This window comes from Tasmannia lanceolata, unplaced genomic scaffold (genome assembly GCF_043159265.1).
Source record: "Tasmannia lanceolata isolate RefF3 unplaced genomic scaffold, GAP_Taslan_0.1 ptg000019l, whole genome shotgun sequence".
NCBI lineage: Eukaryota > Viridiplantae > Streptophyta > Magnoliopsida > Canellales > Winteraceae > Tasmannia > Tasmannia lanceolata.
The window spans coordinates 28,928,045-28,943,689 of NW_027518696.1; the positions used below are offsets into that span (position 1 = coordinate 28,928,045).

The window sequence follows — 15,645 nt, forward strand, 5'->3', positions numbered from 1 at the left end:
ATCGACCTCTCTCAAAATCCAATTGGATTGTCATGGATCTTTCTCTTATAGAGTTTAAATTTAAAAATCTCTTTAAGAGCCTTAGCTCTGATACCAAATGAAATACAGGTGTGACAACCCAAGAGGCGGGTGAATTGGTCAATTCAAATTTTTGGCTTGATTAAATGGATTATTAGAAATTAATTTGTTAATTAAGCACTAGTTAATCTAACCGTTGTTCAAAAGATCAATATAATGGAAGGTAGGGTTTAGATGTTACTTTAAGCCTATTTGCCCTAACCCTTGTTTAATAAAATATAAATATAAGAAAAGGGGTAGAGATTACCAATCACCAAAATATGAAAAGAGGAGGAGAGAAAGCATCCACAAGGCACAAGATTTATAGTAGTTCGGTCTATCACAAGACCTACTCCACTCTTCAAAGTTTACCTTATTGGGGCGCTCCACTAAAATAATGAGATTCTTCGAAGGGCGAATCTCGAAGCTGTACACCCAATTCCTCTGATCTTCAAAGGGAACAAACCCTTTCTGCACAAAGCCTCGATGAGGGGACATACCCTCTTACAACGTCTTCACCTTTCTTAACGGGCCGAAGAGAAGACCCTCAAATACAATGAAGAAAATAAATGAAAAACTCTCAATGCCTCTTAGATAGGCAGATTACAAACTTTGATAACTCCCCAACACTCCAAGGAAAGATAAAATGTAAAGCCTATGGAGGTCCTCTTGATAAAATGTGCAAATGCAAGATCAAAGAGGTTTAGCTTTTGATAGAAGGTTTTCGCTTAAGGAAAATGGATTTTGATCTTTCTCAAATGTTCAAAAGCTTGTTTAGATAGGTTTTGATAGTGTATATATAGTGCATTTGAAAATATGACCGTTTGGGGGTAAAATTGTAAAAAACTGGGTTGAAAAAGTCAACCTGTGAACGCCCCAACGGCTAGTTTGCCCGACCATCGTGGTCGCCCTAGCCACTGCGGTAGCCCGCCCCTATTGGGCGCCCTTTTTTATTTTCAAATATCTTACCGTCGCGGTCGACCGGCCCCATGGCGGTCACCCGACGAGGGCTACCTATTCACTCAAGAATTCGGCTCAAAAACCTATCTTGGTTGACCGACCCACGGCGGTCACCCGCCCAAACCCATGACAGAGTGGTTCTGTTGAAACAGAACCCATTCCGCAGTCGCCCGACTTCACCCGGTCGATCGGCCCACTATTTTTCCGCAAGTGCTGGAATTCCGGCAAGCTTACCGCGGTCGCCCGGTATACCCTGGTCGACCGGCCCTGTGTAAAATTCTATTTTAACTTAAAAAATCAGGGGCTTTTTGGTCATGGTCTTTAGGCTTAAGTCCTAGGTTTTCAAACACATTTTTGGGTGTGTGTATGGTTTTCAAAGATATAAAAACCTAAGTATGAAAACCATTTGAAAACCTTTTGAAAGTGCTTTTAACAAAAAATCAAGAGGCCTCCAAAATACAATCTAAAAGATCTAAACCTTAAGTCTTCTTGGAATGTATAGGCTCTTTTGCACTTTCTTGGACTTCTTAGGCTTGAGTGAACATGTTGATCTTGTCTTGGCTCTTGTGACTTCTCCTCCAATCTTCAATGCCTGTTGAGGTACATGAGGTGTCACCATGGCATGTTCAACTCCAAGCTCCTTCTTGACACTTGTTGGGAACTTGTGGAATCTTCATGATGAGCTTCTTGATTTGAACATCTTCAAATGAGTATGTCTTCACTGTAGGTGCAAGCTCTTGGTTCATTTGATCTTTAATTCACAAGCCATGTGTTGAGAAGAGTTATGTAATGGCGATTATGACATGAAAATCCTGTATACAACACAATATCTCAAAGCAACACATTAGTCCATAAATGCTAAACAATTTGAGTTTGCTAGCATCAAAACAAGAAGGTAAGGTGAATGATTGACCCATGAAAACCCTTGGGCTTACATTATTTTTTATCAAAAAAAAAAGTGTTTCCCTCTTGTTTTGATTTTTTATCTTTGATAGGGGGAGTTATTTTCACAAAAGTTGAGAGCTTTAACTTATTTTGTATATATTTTTGTCAATCCCTCATCTATTATATTTGTCAATCAAATAGGGGGAGTTGTTGTTTTCAAAATTTCCTTGATTTAGGGGGAGCCTAGTAATTGAAAATTTTATTCTCTTTATTTGTCTCTTGCCCCAACTTTTTGTTGATTCCAAAGGGGGAGAGAAATGTATATCCTTTTATTAGAACATCCCTTGTGGTTGTCATCATAAAAAAGGGGGAGAGTGTAAGCCCAATGGTTCCCACCCTTGGCATCTCATTCTTGTTTTGATGATTCCAATCTCAAGTGATTTTGTATCACTAATGAGTTTGATTATCTTTAGTTGTAGATCCCATTTGTTTGCATTCAAGGAAGCTTGGATCGAGGCCTAGAAGCTTAATTAGAAAGCATTTGAAGTACTAAAGCTTGGAAGATCCAAGAAGTGAAGTTGACTTGAAGCCTTGAAGTTCAAGAGAAGATTGAAGTGCTTTTCAAATCTTTTTAGAATGTATTCTCCTCTCCTTTGTTTTTAGAGATGTCAAAGGCACCTAACATAGCGGTTAGTAAAATGGGGGTTTGTTCTCTTGAAGGAGTTGATTGTAAAAGCCCAGAGATTCAGCGTGTAGAATCTCAAATAGTGAAAGAAAATCCCAAGGAAAGACCAAGTACTTGGGTAGTGGAGTAGGTCCGTTTGTGACCGAACCACTATACATGATCGCATTGTCTCCTATCTTCTTCCTCCTTCTTGTGGTGATTGGTAATATCTAACATTTCTGTACGTTATAAGAACACTTACGTCATGTTCTAGATTTTAGGATGTCCTAGAGTTTGGGAGTTCAGCCTCATCACGACCGATTGCTATTATTAGCAATTGAGTCATAGATCTAGTTACACTAGTTACCCCTTTTTCCCATAGGACAAGCCTAGTTACCCAGAATGTAGGTTCATCTGCATTAGTTTAAGGGATGTTTTGTACTTAGATAGGATCATATTGCATCTTAGATGAAGTAGCAAAATCCATCAAAAACTCATCTAAAGAACTTCACGAAAATATATGTCCAATCATCCTCTTGAGCTTAAATGTTGGAAAAATAGAAATAAATTTTTAGATGTCCTCACATATCCTAGGGATCGAGTTTACATATCCATTATAATCCCATAAAGGCGAGAAAAATAGGAGAAAATCAATTTGTCTACAAAATCCCTTGAAAAATATCAAGAAATTAAAAATTGGGGTGTGGCGGCCGACCGAGCCTCGGAGGGCGACCGCTGAAGGCAACCTGGACAAAAATAAAATCGAAACAGGTTAGTCGCGGCAGACGACCGCGTGAACCCGATCGACCGCGGATGGTCGAAATAAGAAAAATAAAAAGGGACAGGCGGGTCGCAGCGGGCAACCGCGATAGCCCGGTCGACCGCGACGGTCGAACACTGCGTTTTAAAGGGCGACCGTGAGTCATTTCCAACTTCCTCCGCTCATTTCTTCTCTTAGAGTTTTCTTCCTTCCTTGCTCCCAAGCCATTTTCGGTGGAAGATAATCAAGATTAAGGCATTCAAGTGAGTTTTGATCCATCCTCCCTTCTCTATTTCCCTTTTTCTCATCTTCTTCCTTGATTTCATCCATATAATCTTTCCATTCTATTTCTCCCACAAATCACTCATTTTTCACTTGTTCCCAGCCTTTTCATCCATTATCACAATCTTTTTCAAAACCCCCTTGATTCTCACTTTGATTCTTCACTTTTCTCTCAAAATCTTAGAAACTAAAATGTCAAGGAAAACCTTAGCACAAAATGGAAGCGAGGAAGAACGGAACCAGAAGAAGAGGTGTTCCCCACCGAACACTTTTTCAACCAAAAAGGCCATGAATCTCTTGACAATTTTTCAACAGAGAGGTGTCATCGCGGGGCGAAAAGTGATTTTTAAGACCTCAATAAGTTTGATCTTCTATCGTTTTTCGGATTCCAAGGTTGGTCCTTTTTCCTCTTTTATTCCACCTTGGTCTATCCTGAAATTGTTAGATATTTTTATGCCAATCTAGAAATTACCCATGAAGGAGTAGTAATGAACACCTTTGAGGAGAACAATTTGGACTAAGTTTGAAGGACTTTTGTGCTTCGCTTGATGTACCTAATGATGGGAGAAGGATTTTCTTTTGGAAAAAGGATGAAGTAAAGAAACATTTTTCAAGGACAGATGTTTATAAAACCTTACGAACTGTATCCCCTTCTGGAGAAAAACTGAACATCAATGCCAGCTCGATTAATTACATTGCAAGACTGATTCACAAAATTGTGGCCTACAACATTACCCCTAGAGCAGGAAACTTTGATATCGTAAAGCCCTTCGAAGCTCTCATAATTTATTGCATTATGAAAAAGATCCAGCTAAACCTAGGATTCATTATGATGAGTTATATGGATGAGGCAGTTAAGAGAGGACAAGGTGGTCTTCCTTATGGGGTCCAGATTACTAAGCTACTAAGGCACAATAAGTTCAATTTTGAAAAAGTCCTCTCAACAAACCCTGATCCACCACTCAACCACTCCATCATCACACTTATGTGAATCCCTACACCAGGAGTAGGTGGTGCTAGTGGGGTCACATCTGATGAGGTTGATGAGGTGGTAGCTGAAGCTGAACGTGTATCTCGGATGCAGGAGCAAATTAGAGCACATGAGCAGGCACAGGCTCAGCAACGCCAGCTCCCTACCACTGGTTCATATGAGATTCTTGTCAGAGATATTGCATCATTAAAATCTGGGATGGATGCCCTCACGACTGGCTTTGATTCCCTCTCTACTGCTTTTACGACTGCAGAGAGTCAGAGAGCCTCTGATCATGAGAGACTTATGGAGCTTATGGCGAGACAGCATAGGGAGATGGTGCAAGCATATTAGAGGAGTCAGGTGTGGACCCCGATCCGAGAGAGGGGCGGGGGACGGGCCCCCACGCGATAGTCTCAGGATCATCCACGTGAATGGAGAGCTCTACCAAGGAACTCTCGAAAGAATTGCCCCTCACAGCATGAGTGGAGATAAAAGGTGAGATACCTCTCGATTCGGGGACTAGCCCAGATTCGAGGCGTACCTTAAACAAAGAAGAGTCGCCATCCAAGGAAGTGGGCCAAGGATCCCATACTATGCTCTGTTGCAACGGATAACCAGAGATATAAAAGAAGGTTCGTGCCTGGTTACGAATTTGGAAGGTCAAAAGAGCACATCATCCGCCCAAGTGCAAGCACCTGGTCTCTTATGCCATTTACTTATTGATTTTGAAGAGTTTTGGGCGAAAGTCATATGAAATGGGAACGAATATCTCCGAGAAGACATCTATCTAATCATGCATGTCTCGGAGATGATTAATAAGCACACCTAAAAGAAATGAAATAAGTGTCACCTGAGAATAACTAGGTTATAAATGTCATACCTAATTGGTGTCTAAGTTTTGGTGTGCAAACACATGCATGCTACAGCTAAAGGTATAAGATCTGTACATGAAAGTAAGAAAACACAGCAAAACATACAACACAAATCAATTCTATACACGACTCGACAAGACGAATCCTAAAACTCTAATGCAACTTGACTTGGACCAAGATGGCCGTCCATCCTAGCTGCTCTACGTATCCCAGCCTCGGGATGAATCGGAGTCCACGTAGTTCGATGACCTATTCTAAACTACGATGCCTAACCATCTAGAACCGCTATCCTAGACTCGATCCACTAGACTCGACTGATTTTTAAAGCTTTTTTGTACGATTGCTTAAATTCGAGTGAATTGTAATTTTTAGAACTCTCTATATGCCCTAACTAATGCAAGTTGGTTAGCCTTAAGCAAATGCAGGTGGGCCCTACATCCTATGTGTAACTAGGTCGTGCATCCTAAAGACAATCATGGGCTGACTATATGCTTCCTAGTCTAGCCATCGGTTCGACTAAATGTCTAACCGATCGACTCGAGGCCTCCTAACTCTAGGGACACTCACACGACAGGGCACACCATATCAATACAAATCAGGACAGGCTCCTAACTCTAAAACACCAAACGGCTAAGACAGACTCCTAACTCTAGGGGAAGATCTTTTTTTTTAAAAAAGGTTTTGAAGAATATTTGGTATTTTTGAAAGGTTTAAAATGTTTATTTTTAAAGGTTTGGTTGGACTTGGGATGTGGGTCCCAAGCTGCACTACGTACCCTGTTGAAAGGGATCAAGCCAACGTAGTTCGAAACAGATTTCCTAACTACTCTCGTAAGGACTCAAGATTTTTGAGATTTTTGATTTTTTCGATGTTTTTGAATTTTCAAGTGTTTTTTGAAATTTTTGAATGTTTTTGAGTTTTTGACACCAGAGAACAAACCCCTATCATCATAAGGGTAGGACAAACTCATGAATATACCGCAAAGGTTGGACAGCATCCTATGCTCTGTGGGGGAAAAAGACAGAATAACAACTCTGCAAGGGTTGGACAGCATCCTATACCTTGCAGGAGCGGATAAAAACACATGATTTGATAAGAGGTTGGAAAGAAATCTAACCCCTATGATGATAGGATTGACTCTGGAAACTGAAGGACTGACTCTCTAACTAAGGAGAGATTCCTATGCTAAGGACTGACTCTGAAAATAGGATTCTAAGAAGGAAGTGCTAATGAGACAAAGCTTGTCTCTTAAAAAGAAAATGAGATAAAGAAGGGTGTTAGTGAGACTATGCAAGTCTCCTAGACACAGAGGTGGGCTCCAAGAGAGGTGCTGACGAGACATGGCATATCTCCTAAGGATGGACTCACTAATGAGACAAAGCTTGTCTCTAAAGGATACAACTTTCTCTGTCTGAGACATAGCCTGTCTCCCTGAGAGGGCTCTAGAGAACTCTTTCATTGCTCTTACAATGAATGGGTTTCTAATGTCTAGGGGATACACACCATAAAGACTGGACAAGTCTTTTAAATAAAAGATGGGAGTGCTACTTGGACTGAGCAAGTCCCCTAATGATGGGCTTGGGCTAGCGCCTTCATCGCCCTTTGCAATGAAAGGGCTACTAATGTCTAAAGGTCTAAGCAAATGTCTACCTATCTCTACCTAAAGAGGAGGGAGGAAAAAGAAAGAGGGTACTACCATGACATAGTGAGTCTCTCTAAAAGATGGGCTTGGGCTAACGCCTTCATCGCCCTTGCAATGGTAAGGCTAGTTCTAAGGGTTTCTAAAGACTAGGCAAGTCTATAGAGAAAGAAGAAGAAAGAAGGGAGGACTGAGCAAACAAGACAAATTTATGCATTTACAAATCATCATAGCAACCATTCAAAAGAGTATTATTTGAAGTTCACTTTGTTTCCCCAAGCTTGATTAAAGTACAGACCCTTTTAAACCTATGATAAGGCAAGCATAACATATGACAGTGATAAAGCATCTCAAATGTGGAATTACATTCTTGTATTATCACACTTGCAACTAACAGATACTTATCATATGTGGCAAAGTACCTAGAAAATCTGAGAAAGTATATGCGATCAATCAGCCATGAATGAAATCTTAGCTCTAACCATAACAAATCACATAAAGAATATAACCTGAGCCTTCTTAATTCTAATCATGCTGGATAAGCTTCTCAACATTGGATACATAAATCATGTAACCAAAGCTCACTAAACTTTGACATTAGTTTATGCAAATTTTCACCATGAAGAACATTAATGACAATACGAACAACATTGACCTGGAATCCTCTAACTAACCATAACTTGAGGACCAACATGTAAACAGGGGTTTAAAATCTTTCACACAAAATGATGAAGGAGAAAGTATTAGCATGACTAACGTTTACAATTCAAAGTGACCTTACAATTGTTTTGGACAAATTAAATTTACAAATACTAAACAGAAATAATTCTTAGATCTCAATATCAGCCAAAGAAAAGTTTTAATTAAATTTTAATTGATTTCCAAATAGGACTCAACTCAGCTGTAAATACAAATACTTAAGTTGTTTCAATTTCACTAAGATGAGAGCCAAAAGCTATGATCCAACGATCCACACATCTTCTTTTCCACATTCAGGCTACTAATTATGCAACAGAAATGAAATTCCCAACAAGACTACCGATGAGAAAATTATCTCACCTTTTAACTCTACCACAATTTTAGCAATAAGGCTATATATCAATTTTTTAGAAACTTCATGCAACAAAGTAATTAAAATTTGAAAAAAAAAACTTTTAAAAGAAAAACTGCCACAAAGCCAGTATAACCGAGCAAAACTATAATACCCTTAAAAAATGTTCCAAAATAAAAGAGAGATACAGATTTTTACAATAATATTCGCATTCAAAAGCAGGGAATCAAACCAACCTAGAATAAGTCATTCATGAAATATTGATTCTATCTATAAAGCTGCAATTAACAAACAAATAATTATGTTTAATTGACATTTCTCAGAAATTATTTAGATATGTACTAAGAAAATTCAATCGTAGTTAAAATTCATGGAAACACCTATAGGCATAGATCATATGTAATATGAATAAACATTTTAAATACCTGAAATGACAGATCTAACCCTTCTCCTGTTTCCTTCTTCTCTTTTCTTCTTATGAATCAAATCTGGATCTCCTCTCTTGAACAAATGTGAAGATGGATTATACTTCCTTTCACTAGCAAATCTGCCTTTTCTGTCAATTTCTCAGATCGGTGCTCGCCGGAGCTCGACCGGAGCTTGAGCGGAGAAGAAAAAGGTTAGGGTTTCAAAAATGCCTAAATCTGAGATTTTTTTTTTTGGTTTATGTTAGGGATTTGGATTAGATCTGAGAGATAGGGAGTGGGAGGAGAGGTTAGGAATAGCTGAGAATAGAAACTAGATCCGGCCGGCATGGGGAATCTGGTCGGAGAAGACGATTTTCGGAGATTGACCGGAATATGATTGGATTGATCGGAGAAATAGCCAAAGAAGATCGGAAAAAATGGAAGAAGATAGGGGATGGAAGAGTGCGGTGGCTAGCCGGTGGCGAAGTGAAAGTAGGTGGAGGATGACGGTCGGATCTCCGGCAATAGTGATCGGAGAAGACGAGAAAAAGGGAAAATGGGTTTTTGCTCTCTCTCTCTCTCTGCGAATTTTTTTTTTTGATGGCTTAAGATCCTTTTATAGGAAAAAAGCAATATTGATAATGGCACTCCCATTTTTGATGGGCGCGCCATTGACGCGATTTTTTTTTTGATAAGCGCACATATAATCGTGTCTCATTGTAGCCTTGATTCGGCTCTCGCAGGATAAATTCGCCCCTCTTCCTGGATACATTCACCCCCCTTTTGTGGTTTACACTACGGTCTTTTTGCGGCTCGTTTGCTAGGCAAACGCACTCCGATTTCGACGAAATTTTATGGGGACCTAGCTGGGATCCTAAGCTAGCCTAGGGTGAAGTTTGAGACCCTAGTTCAATCATTTGATGGGGTTTTACACAAAATTGGAAGGTTTAGGGCACGGTCAAAATGGGGTGTCTACATCAGGTCACCAGATACTACACCTCCAGGACTTCACCTCATGAGGAGCACCAACCTCCACCTAAGGACTGATCGATAGACAGGACCTTCCCTGCAGCAGACACATACGATCACATCTTCCTGATGACTATATCATTTAGCTGTATCTTGCCCAGTATGGGCTTTTGGACTATATTATTATTCTCTCATGGATGATGGTTATGCCCGATGTGGGATTTTTATTTTGGTCTGTATATGCCCATTATGGGCTTTATGGTCTGTGATGGATGTCAGTGCCCAGTAAAGAGCTTTTATGTTTTATTTTGGTTCATGTATATGTTGTTTAATGTTTCCTATATATACACATGATCTTTTTGTTGCCATGGATGCATATTCCCTTCTTGTTCATTATTTTGGTATTCATGTGTTTATTAGACTGAATTCACCTCAAGGTCATCATGTTTTGTCTAATATTCATCCATTCATGTTCAAATTGTGAATATCTTTTGAATGGGGCAAATGTGGAATGGTTAAAGTGATTCAAATCACTGGGCCTATGTGCTTAGAAGTTTTACATTTAGATTTGATGCACATAATCAGGGGGAGCTTTCACTTGCAAATGTATAACTATTTAGGGCCAAACAGCTTAAACTCAAATTATTTTCTGAGCATGTTCATGCTCAAGAAGAGACTTATATGCCCTATGCCAAGAAAACCCCTACATAATGCAACTTGTGAACTTGAAAGGTTAAGTTATAGATCTGAGCATATCCTTGCTCAGGTAGATACTTATCTGCTTCAAAAAGTTGCAAATGAAGCCCAAGTATTCAAATCATTCTGCCATGTCATGCCCTACAATATAGGTTTCACCTAAGGCCGATAATAAATTCATAGGGGAGAGCAAAATGGTTATATCTTCATGTTTCTATAGATCATTGTGATGTGCTCACAAGGTCTATTGCCCCTATTCTTATGCTTAACTTATGATTCCGTTCATAAAAAAAAGGGGCTTATCATGCATTTCACTTTTGTTTTCTATTTGATAAGCAATTCTAGTGCTTGAATGGTATATCATATACAAGGCACAAAGCTTAAACAAGCTGTTATTCATCTTGACACCCCACTTGTTGTTTCACTTATAAAGCCCTACCTTTTTGCTGTTGCTAAAAGGGGGAGAATTTTAAGAATTGATTAGGTAGTCCAATTGTATATGCACCATATGGTTTGTAATCATTAATTATATTTGTGCATAGAGTGAGGGAGAGCTATGCTCTATTGTGTACATCATATCATGCATACTCATCTATTTGGTTAACATCTCCTTCCTCTCTAATCAATTTGTTTGCCATCATAAAAAAGGGGGAGAATGTAAGCCCAAGGGTTCCCATGGGTTAATCATTCACCTTACCTTCTTGTTTTGATGCAAGCAAACAAAATTGATTAGATTTTATGAACTAATGTGTTGCTTTGAGGTGTTGTATTGTGTACAGAAATTTCATGTCATAATCGCCATTACACAACTCTTCACAACACATGGCTTGTGGATCAAGAGACGAAGGAACAAAGAGCTTGCACCTACATTAGAATCATCACCATTTGGAGATGATCAAGTCAAGGAGCTCAACATGAAGATCCCACAAGTTCCCCAACAAGTGTCAAGAAGGAGCTTGGAGTTGAACATGCCATGGTGACACCTCATGTACCTCGACTTGCATTGAAGATTAGAGGACAAGTCACAAGAGCAAAGACAAAGTTCAAGATGTTCATTCAAGCTGAAGAAGTCCAAGGAAGTGCAAAGAGCAAAGACATTCCAAGAAGACTCATGGTTCTTATTTTTAGAATGTATTTGGAGTCCTCTTGATTTTATGTTTAAATGCACCTTCAAAAGGTTTTCAAAATGGTTTATATACCTAAGTTTTTATATCTTTGAAAACCATACACACACCCAAAAATGTGTTTGAAAGCCTAGGACTTTAGCCCAAGACCAAAGCCTAATGCCCCTGGAATTTAAAGTTAAAAATCAAAATTTACTTAGGGCCGAACGACCGAGCTATGCTGGGCCACCACGGGATGCTACTTGGAAATCTAGGGCATCTCAAAATCTATCGGCCGGTCGACCGGGGTAAGCCGGGCAACCGCGGATATGTTTTCTGGAAAATTCAGAAAACATCCAAGTTGGGCTTGGAGGTCGACCGCCATAGGTCAGGTCGACCGCGATAGTGTTTTTAAGCTGAAAATTAATTTCAAACAAGTAGCCGCCGCCGGGCGACCGCCCTAGGACCGGTCGACCGCGCGGTATGAAATTTGAAATTCAAACTAAGAGCCCGATAAGGGCGGGCGACCGCCGTGCCTAGGTCGACCACTGCGACAAGGAAATAGATCCGTTGGGGCTTTCACAGGTTGACTTTTTCAACCCTGTAATTTACAGTTTTACCCCTAAATGGTCATATTTCCTTGTGGGCTATATATCACTATCAAAACCTTTCTAAATAACCTTTTTGCAAGATTAAATCCTATCTTCTTGAACCTAAACTTTTATATGAAAGGTTAAACCTCTTTGAACTTGTATTTGTACATTCTATCAAGAGGTACTCCATAGACTTTACCTTATATCTTCCTCGGAGTGTTTATGAGCTTTCAAAGTTGTAATCAGCCTATCTAAGACCAAAGAGAGTTTTTATTTTATTTCTTCATTTGTTTGTGAGGGTCTTCGATTCGGCCCATTAAGAAAGGTGAATCATTGTAAGAGGGAGGCGCCCTCGCAAGGCTTTATGTGAAAATGGTGTACGGCTTTGAGATTCGCCCGTTGAAGAATCTTATTAGTTTAGTGGAGATCCCAAGGAGGAAAACTTGGAAGAGTGGAGTAGGTCAAGTTGTGACCGAACCACTATAAAACTTGTGCCCTGTGGATGCTTTCTTACTTCCTTCTCTTTGCACTTTGTTGGTTGGTAATCTCTATCCTTTACCCGTGTTTATGTTTCATTGAACAAGGGCTAGAGTATCTAAGCATAAAGTCATATCTAATCTAATCCCTATCATACATTATATTCATTATTTGATAAAGGGTTAGACTTGTTAAGGCTTAATGGGTAAACTGATTTTAATAATCCATTTAATTAAGCCCCAAAATTGTAATTAGCCAATTCACCCCCCTCTTGGATTGTCACCTTGTATTTCACTTAGGGAGTTCAAAGAAGTTTTTGCTTGGTCTTATGATGACATGCCGTGATTCAGTGAGGACATTGTCTAACACCGGTTACCTTTAATCCCTAGTGCCAAGCCAAAGAAGCAGAAACTCCGAAGATTAAAACCGGATTGGGAATTGAAAGTTCATGAAGAAGTTACGAAGTTATTGGAAGTAAACTTCATCCAGGTTGTCGAATATCCTGAATGGCTGGCTAATATAGTACCGGTGCCTAAAATGAATGGAAAGGTCAGAATGTGTGTGCACTTTAGGGACCTGAACAAGGCGAGTCCGAAGGATGATTTTCCCCTACAGCACATCGACATTCTAGTGGACAATACTGCAGGTCATGCTTTGCTATCTTTCATGGATGGAATCTCGAGATATAATCAGATCAAGATGGCCCCTGACGATATGGTTAAGATGGCATTCATTACTCAATGGGGAACCTATTGTTATAGAGTGATGTCTTTCGGATTAAAGAATGACGGGCCCACTTATCAGAGAGCAGCTACAACTCTACTCCATGACATGATTCATAAGGTAGTAGAGGTCTATGTAGATGATATGATTGTAAAGGCTAAGACCCGACAGGAGCATACTGTAGGCTTGAGGAAATTCTTTGAGAGAATCCGAAAATATTAGCTTCGTCTGAACCCCAATAAATGTGTATTCGGGGTTACTTCGGGGTTACTTCGGGGAAACTATTAGGATTCATGGTGAGTGAAAGAGGAATTGAGGTGGATCCTCAAAAGATCAAAGCTATTCAAGAAAAGGAACCAACTAGGATAGAAAAGCAAATCCATGGATTCCTGGGAAAGTCTCAGTTGATCACAACTTTTGAACCCATTTTTAAGCTGTTGAAGAAGAATTCTTCTAAGAAATGGAATGATGAATGTCAGGAAGCCTTTGAGAAAGTTAAACATGTTTAGTCTTGCCTCCTGTCTTATCACGTATCATTTCGGGCCAACCATTACTGTTGTATCTATCTGTTATGGATAAAGCAATGGGCTGTATGCTAGCTTAGCAAGATTCAGAGTCTAAGAGGGAAAAGCCCATTTATTACATCAACAAAAGAATGCTAGAGTACAAAATGAAGTACACAATTTAAGAAAAGACTTTTCTAGCATTAGTTTGGGCAACCTAGAGACTTTGAAATTACTTGCTATCAAACAAGGTTTTTCTGATTTCACGGATGGAGCCGTTGAAGTATTTGTTTGAGAAACCCGCCCACATTGGAAGAACAACTAGATGGTTATTGTTATTATCTGAGTTTGATGTCACTCAGAAATCAATCAAAGGGCGAATTATAGCTGTGCAGTTGGCCGATTCTCCTGTGGAAGATATTGCACTTTTGAAGGCAGAGTTTTCTGACGAAGAAATAATGGACATAGAAGAAGAAACTCCTAGTACAAAATGGCTTATTTACTTTGATGGAGCTGTCAATAACCAAGGCCAAGGAGTAGGGGCAGTGCTGGTATCTCCAAAGAAGGAGTATATTCCTATATCCATCAAGTTGCAGTTTAAATGTACAAATAACATAGCAGAATATGAGGCATGCATCACAGGACTAGAAGCAGCTTTAGCTCTACATGTTCAAGATGTAGATGTGTTTGGAGACTCAATCCTAATGATTTTCCAAACCAATGGGCGATGGAGAACCAGGGAAGATAGGTTGACCCCATACAATACATATCTAGAATCTCTGGTTAAGAAGTTCATAAATAACACCTTCACTCATCTGTCGAGAATAGGGAACCATTTTGCTGACGCTTTGGCTACACTGGCCTCAATGTTAGACATTTCAACGACTATGGAGGTCCAACCATTAGCTGTAAAGTTACAATGGGCTCCGGCACATGTGAATGCAATTGAGATATCGGCTAGATGTCCAGATGGGAAGCCCTGGTACACAGACATCAAGAATCTCATTTTAGGCAAGGGGCATCCGTCCGAGGCTTTAGGAAAAGAGCATAGAACCCTTCAGAGGTTGGCCTCTAACTTCATCATTTGTGGTGAAGAGCTTTATAGGAGATCATTTGATAGTATACAACTCTCGTGTGTTGATGTAGATCAAGCTGCTGAGCTTATCGAAGAAACACATGAGGGAGTTTGCGGACCTCACATGAATGGGAAGATGCTGTCAAGAAAAATCTTAAGACTTGGATTTTATTGGCAAACAATGGAAGCCGATTGTTTTGCTTTTGTGAAAAAATGCCACAAACGCCAAGTTTATGCCAATCTCATTCATGTTCCTCCTTCAGAGTTGCATTCTTTGCCTCGCCATGGCCATTCTCAGTATGGGGGATTGATATCATTGGGAAGATCTATCCTAGATTGTCAAGTGGTCATGACTACATCTTGGTTGTATCGACTACTTTACAAAGTAGATAGAAGCTGCTTCTTATGCTTTCTTAACGTCTGCTTCCGTGGCAAAGTTCATATGTACAAACATCATTTGTCGATACAGAGTACCACATGAGTTAATCTTGGACAATGGGTCACACTTCAAGAAGAAAGTTGTACACCTGTGTGAGGAGTTCAAAATCAAGCATCATAAGTCATCACATTACAAACCTCAGACAAATGGAGCTGTCAAGGCCGTGAATAAGAACATCAAGGTAATCATCAACAAGATGGTTGAGACATATAAAGATTGGTAGAATAAACTCATGTATGCTTTGTGGGCTTATAGGACATCGAGTAGATCTTCTGCAGGTGTAACTCTGTACTCTTTAGTGTAGGGAATGGAAGCAGTCCTGCGTCTTGAATTGAGAATCCCATCCTTAAGAGTAATGATGGAAGCTAACCTACCAGTATCAGGGGCAAAGGCCAGATATCATGAGTTGCATATGATAGATGAGAAGAGGCTAAAAGCTCTTTACCATATTCAAGGATATCAGAGGCGGATTGAGAGGGCCTTTAACAAAAACGTTTGTGTTCGAGATCTAAAGTAA

At 39.7% G+C, this 15,645-nt stretch overlaps 1 protein-coding gene across 1 annotated transcript; it reads left to right on the forward strand.

Annotated features, from left to right (window-relative positions):
- The first annotated feature begins 13,883 nt into the window (after positions 1-13,883).
- Positions 13,884-15,645, forward strand: LOC143852478 (uncharacterized). Its single transcript, XM_077361863.1, has 4 exons — positions 13,884-14,165; positions 14,211-14,939; positions 15,079-15,309; positions 15,433-15,645. Exons 1-4 carry the CDS (start codon positions 13,884-13,886, stop codon positions 15,643-15,645), a joined length of 1,455 nt encoding a protein of 484 aa, XP_077217978.1.

Bases quoted from the DNA above. Each gene is read 5' to 3' on its own strand.
- LOC143852478 (XM_077361863.1), top strand. From the start codon at position 13,884: ATGGAGCCGTTGAAGTATTTGTTTGAGAAACCCGCCCACATTGGAAGA. The intron at 14,940-15,078 runs GTTCCTCCTTCA...TTTACAAAGTAG, and splicing joins TTTATGCCAATCTCATTCAT to ATAGAAGCTGCTTCTTATGC. The intron at 15,310-15,432 runs GTAATCATCAAC...TCTTTAGTGTAG, and splicing joins CCGTGAATAAGAACATCAAG to GGAATGGAAGCAGTCCTGCG.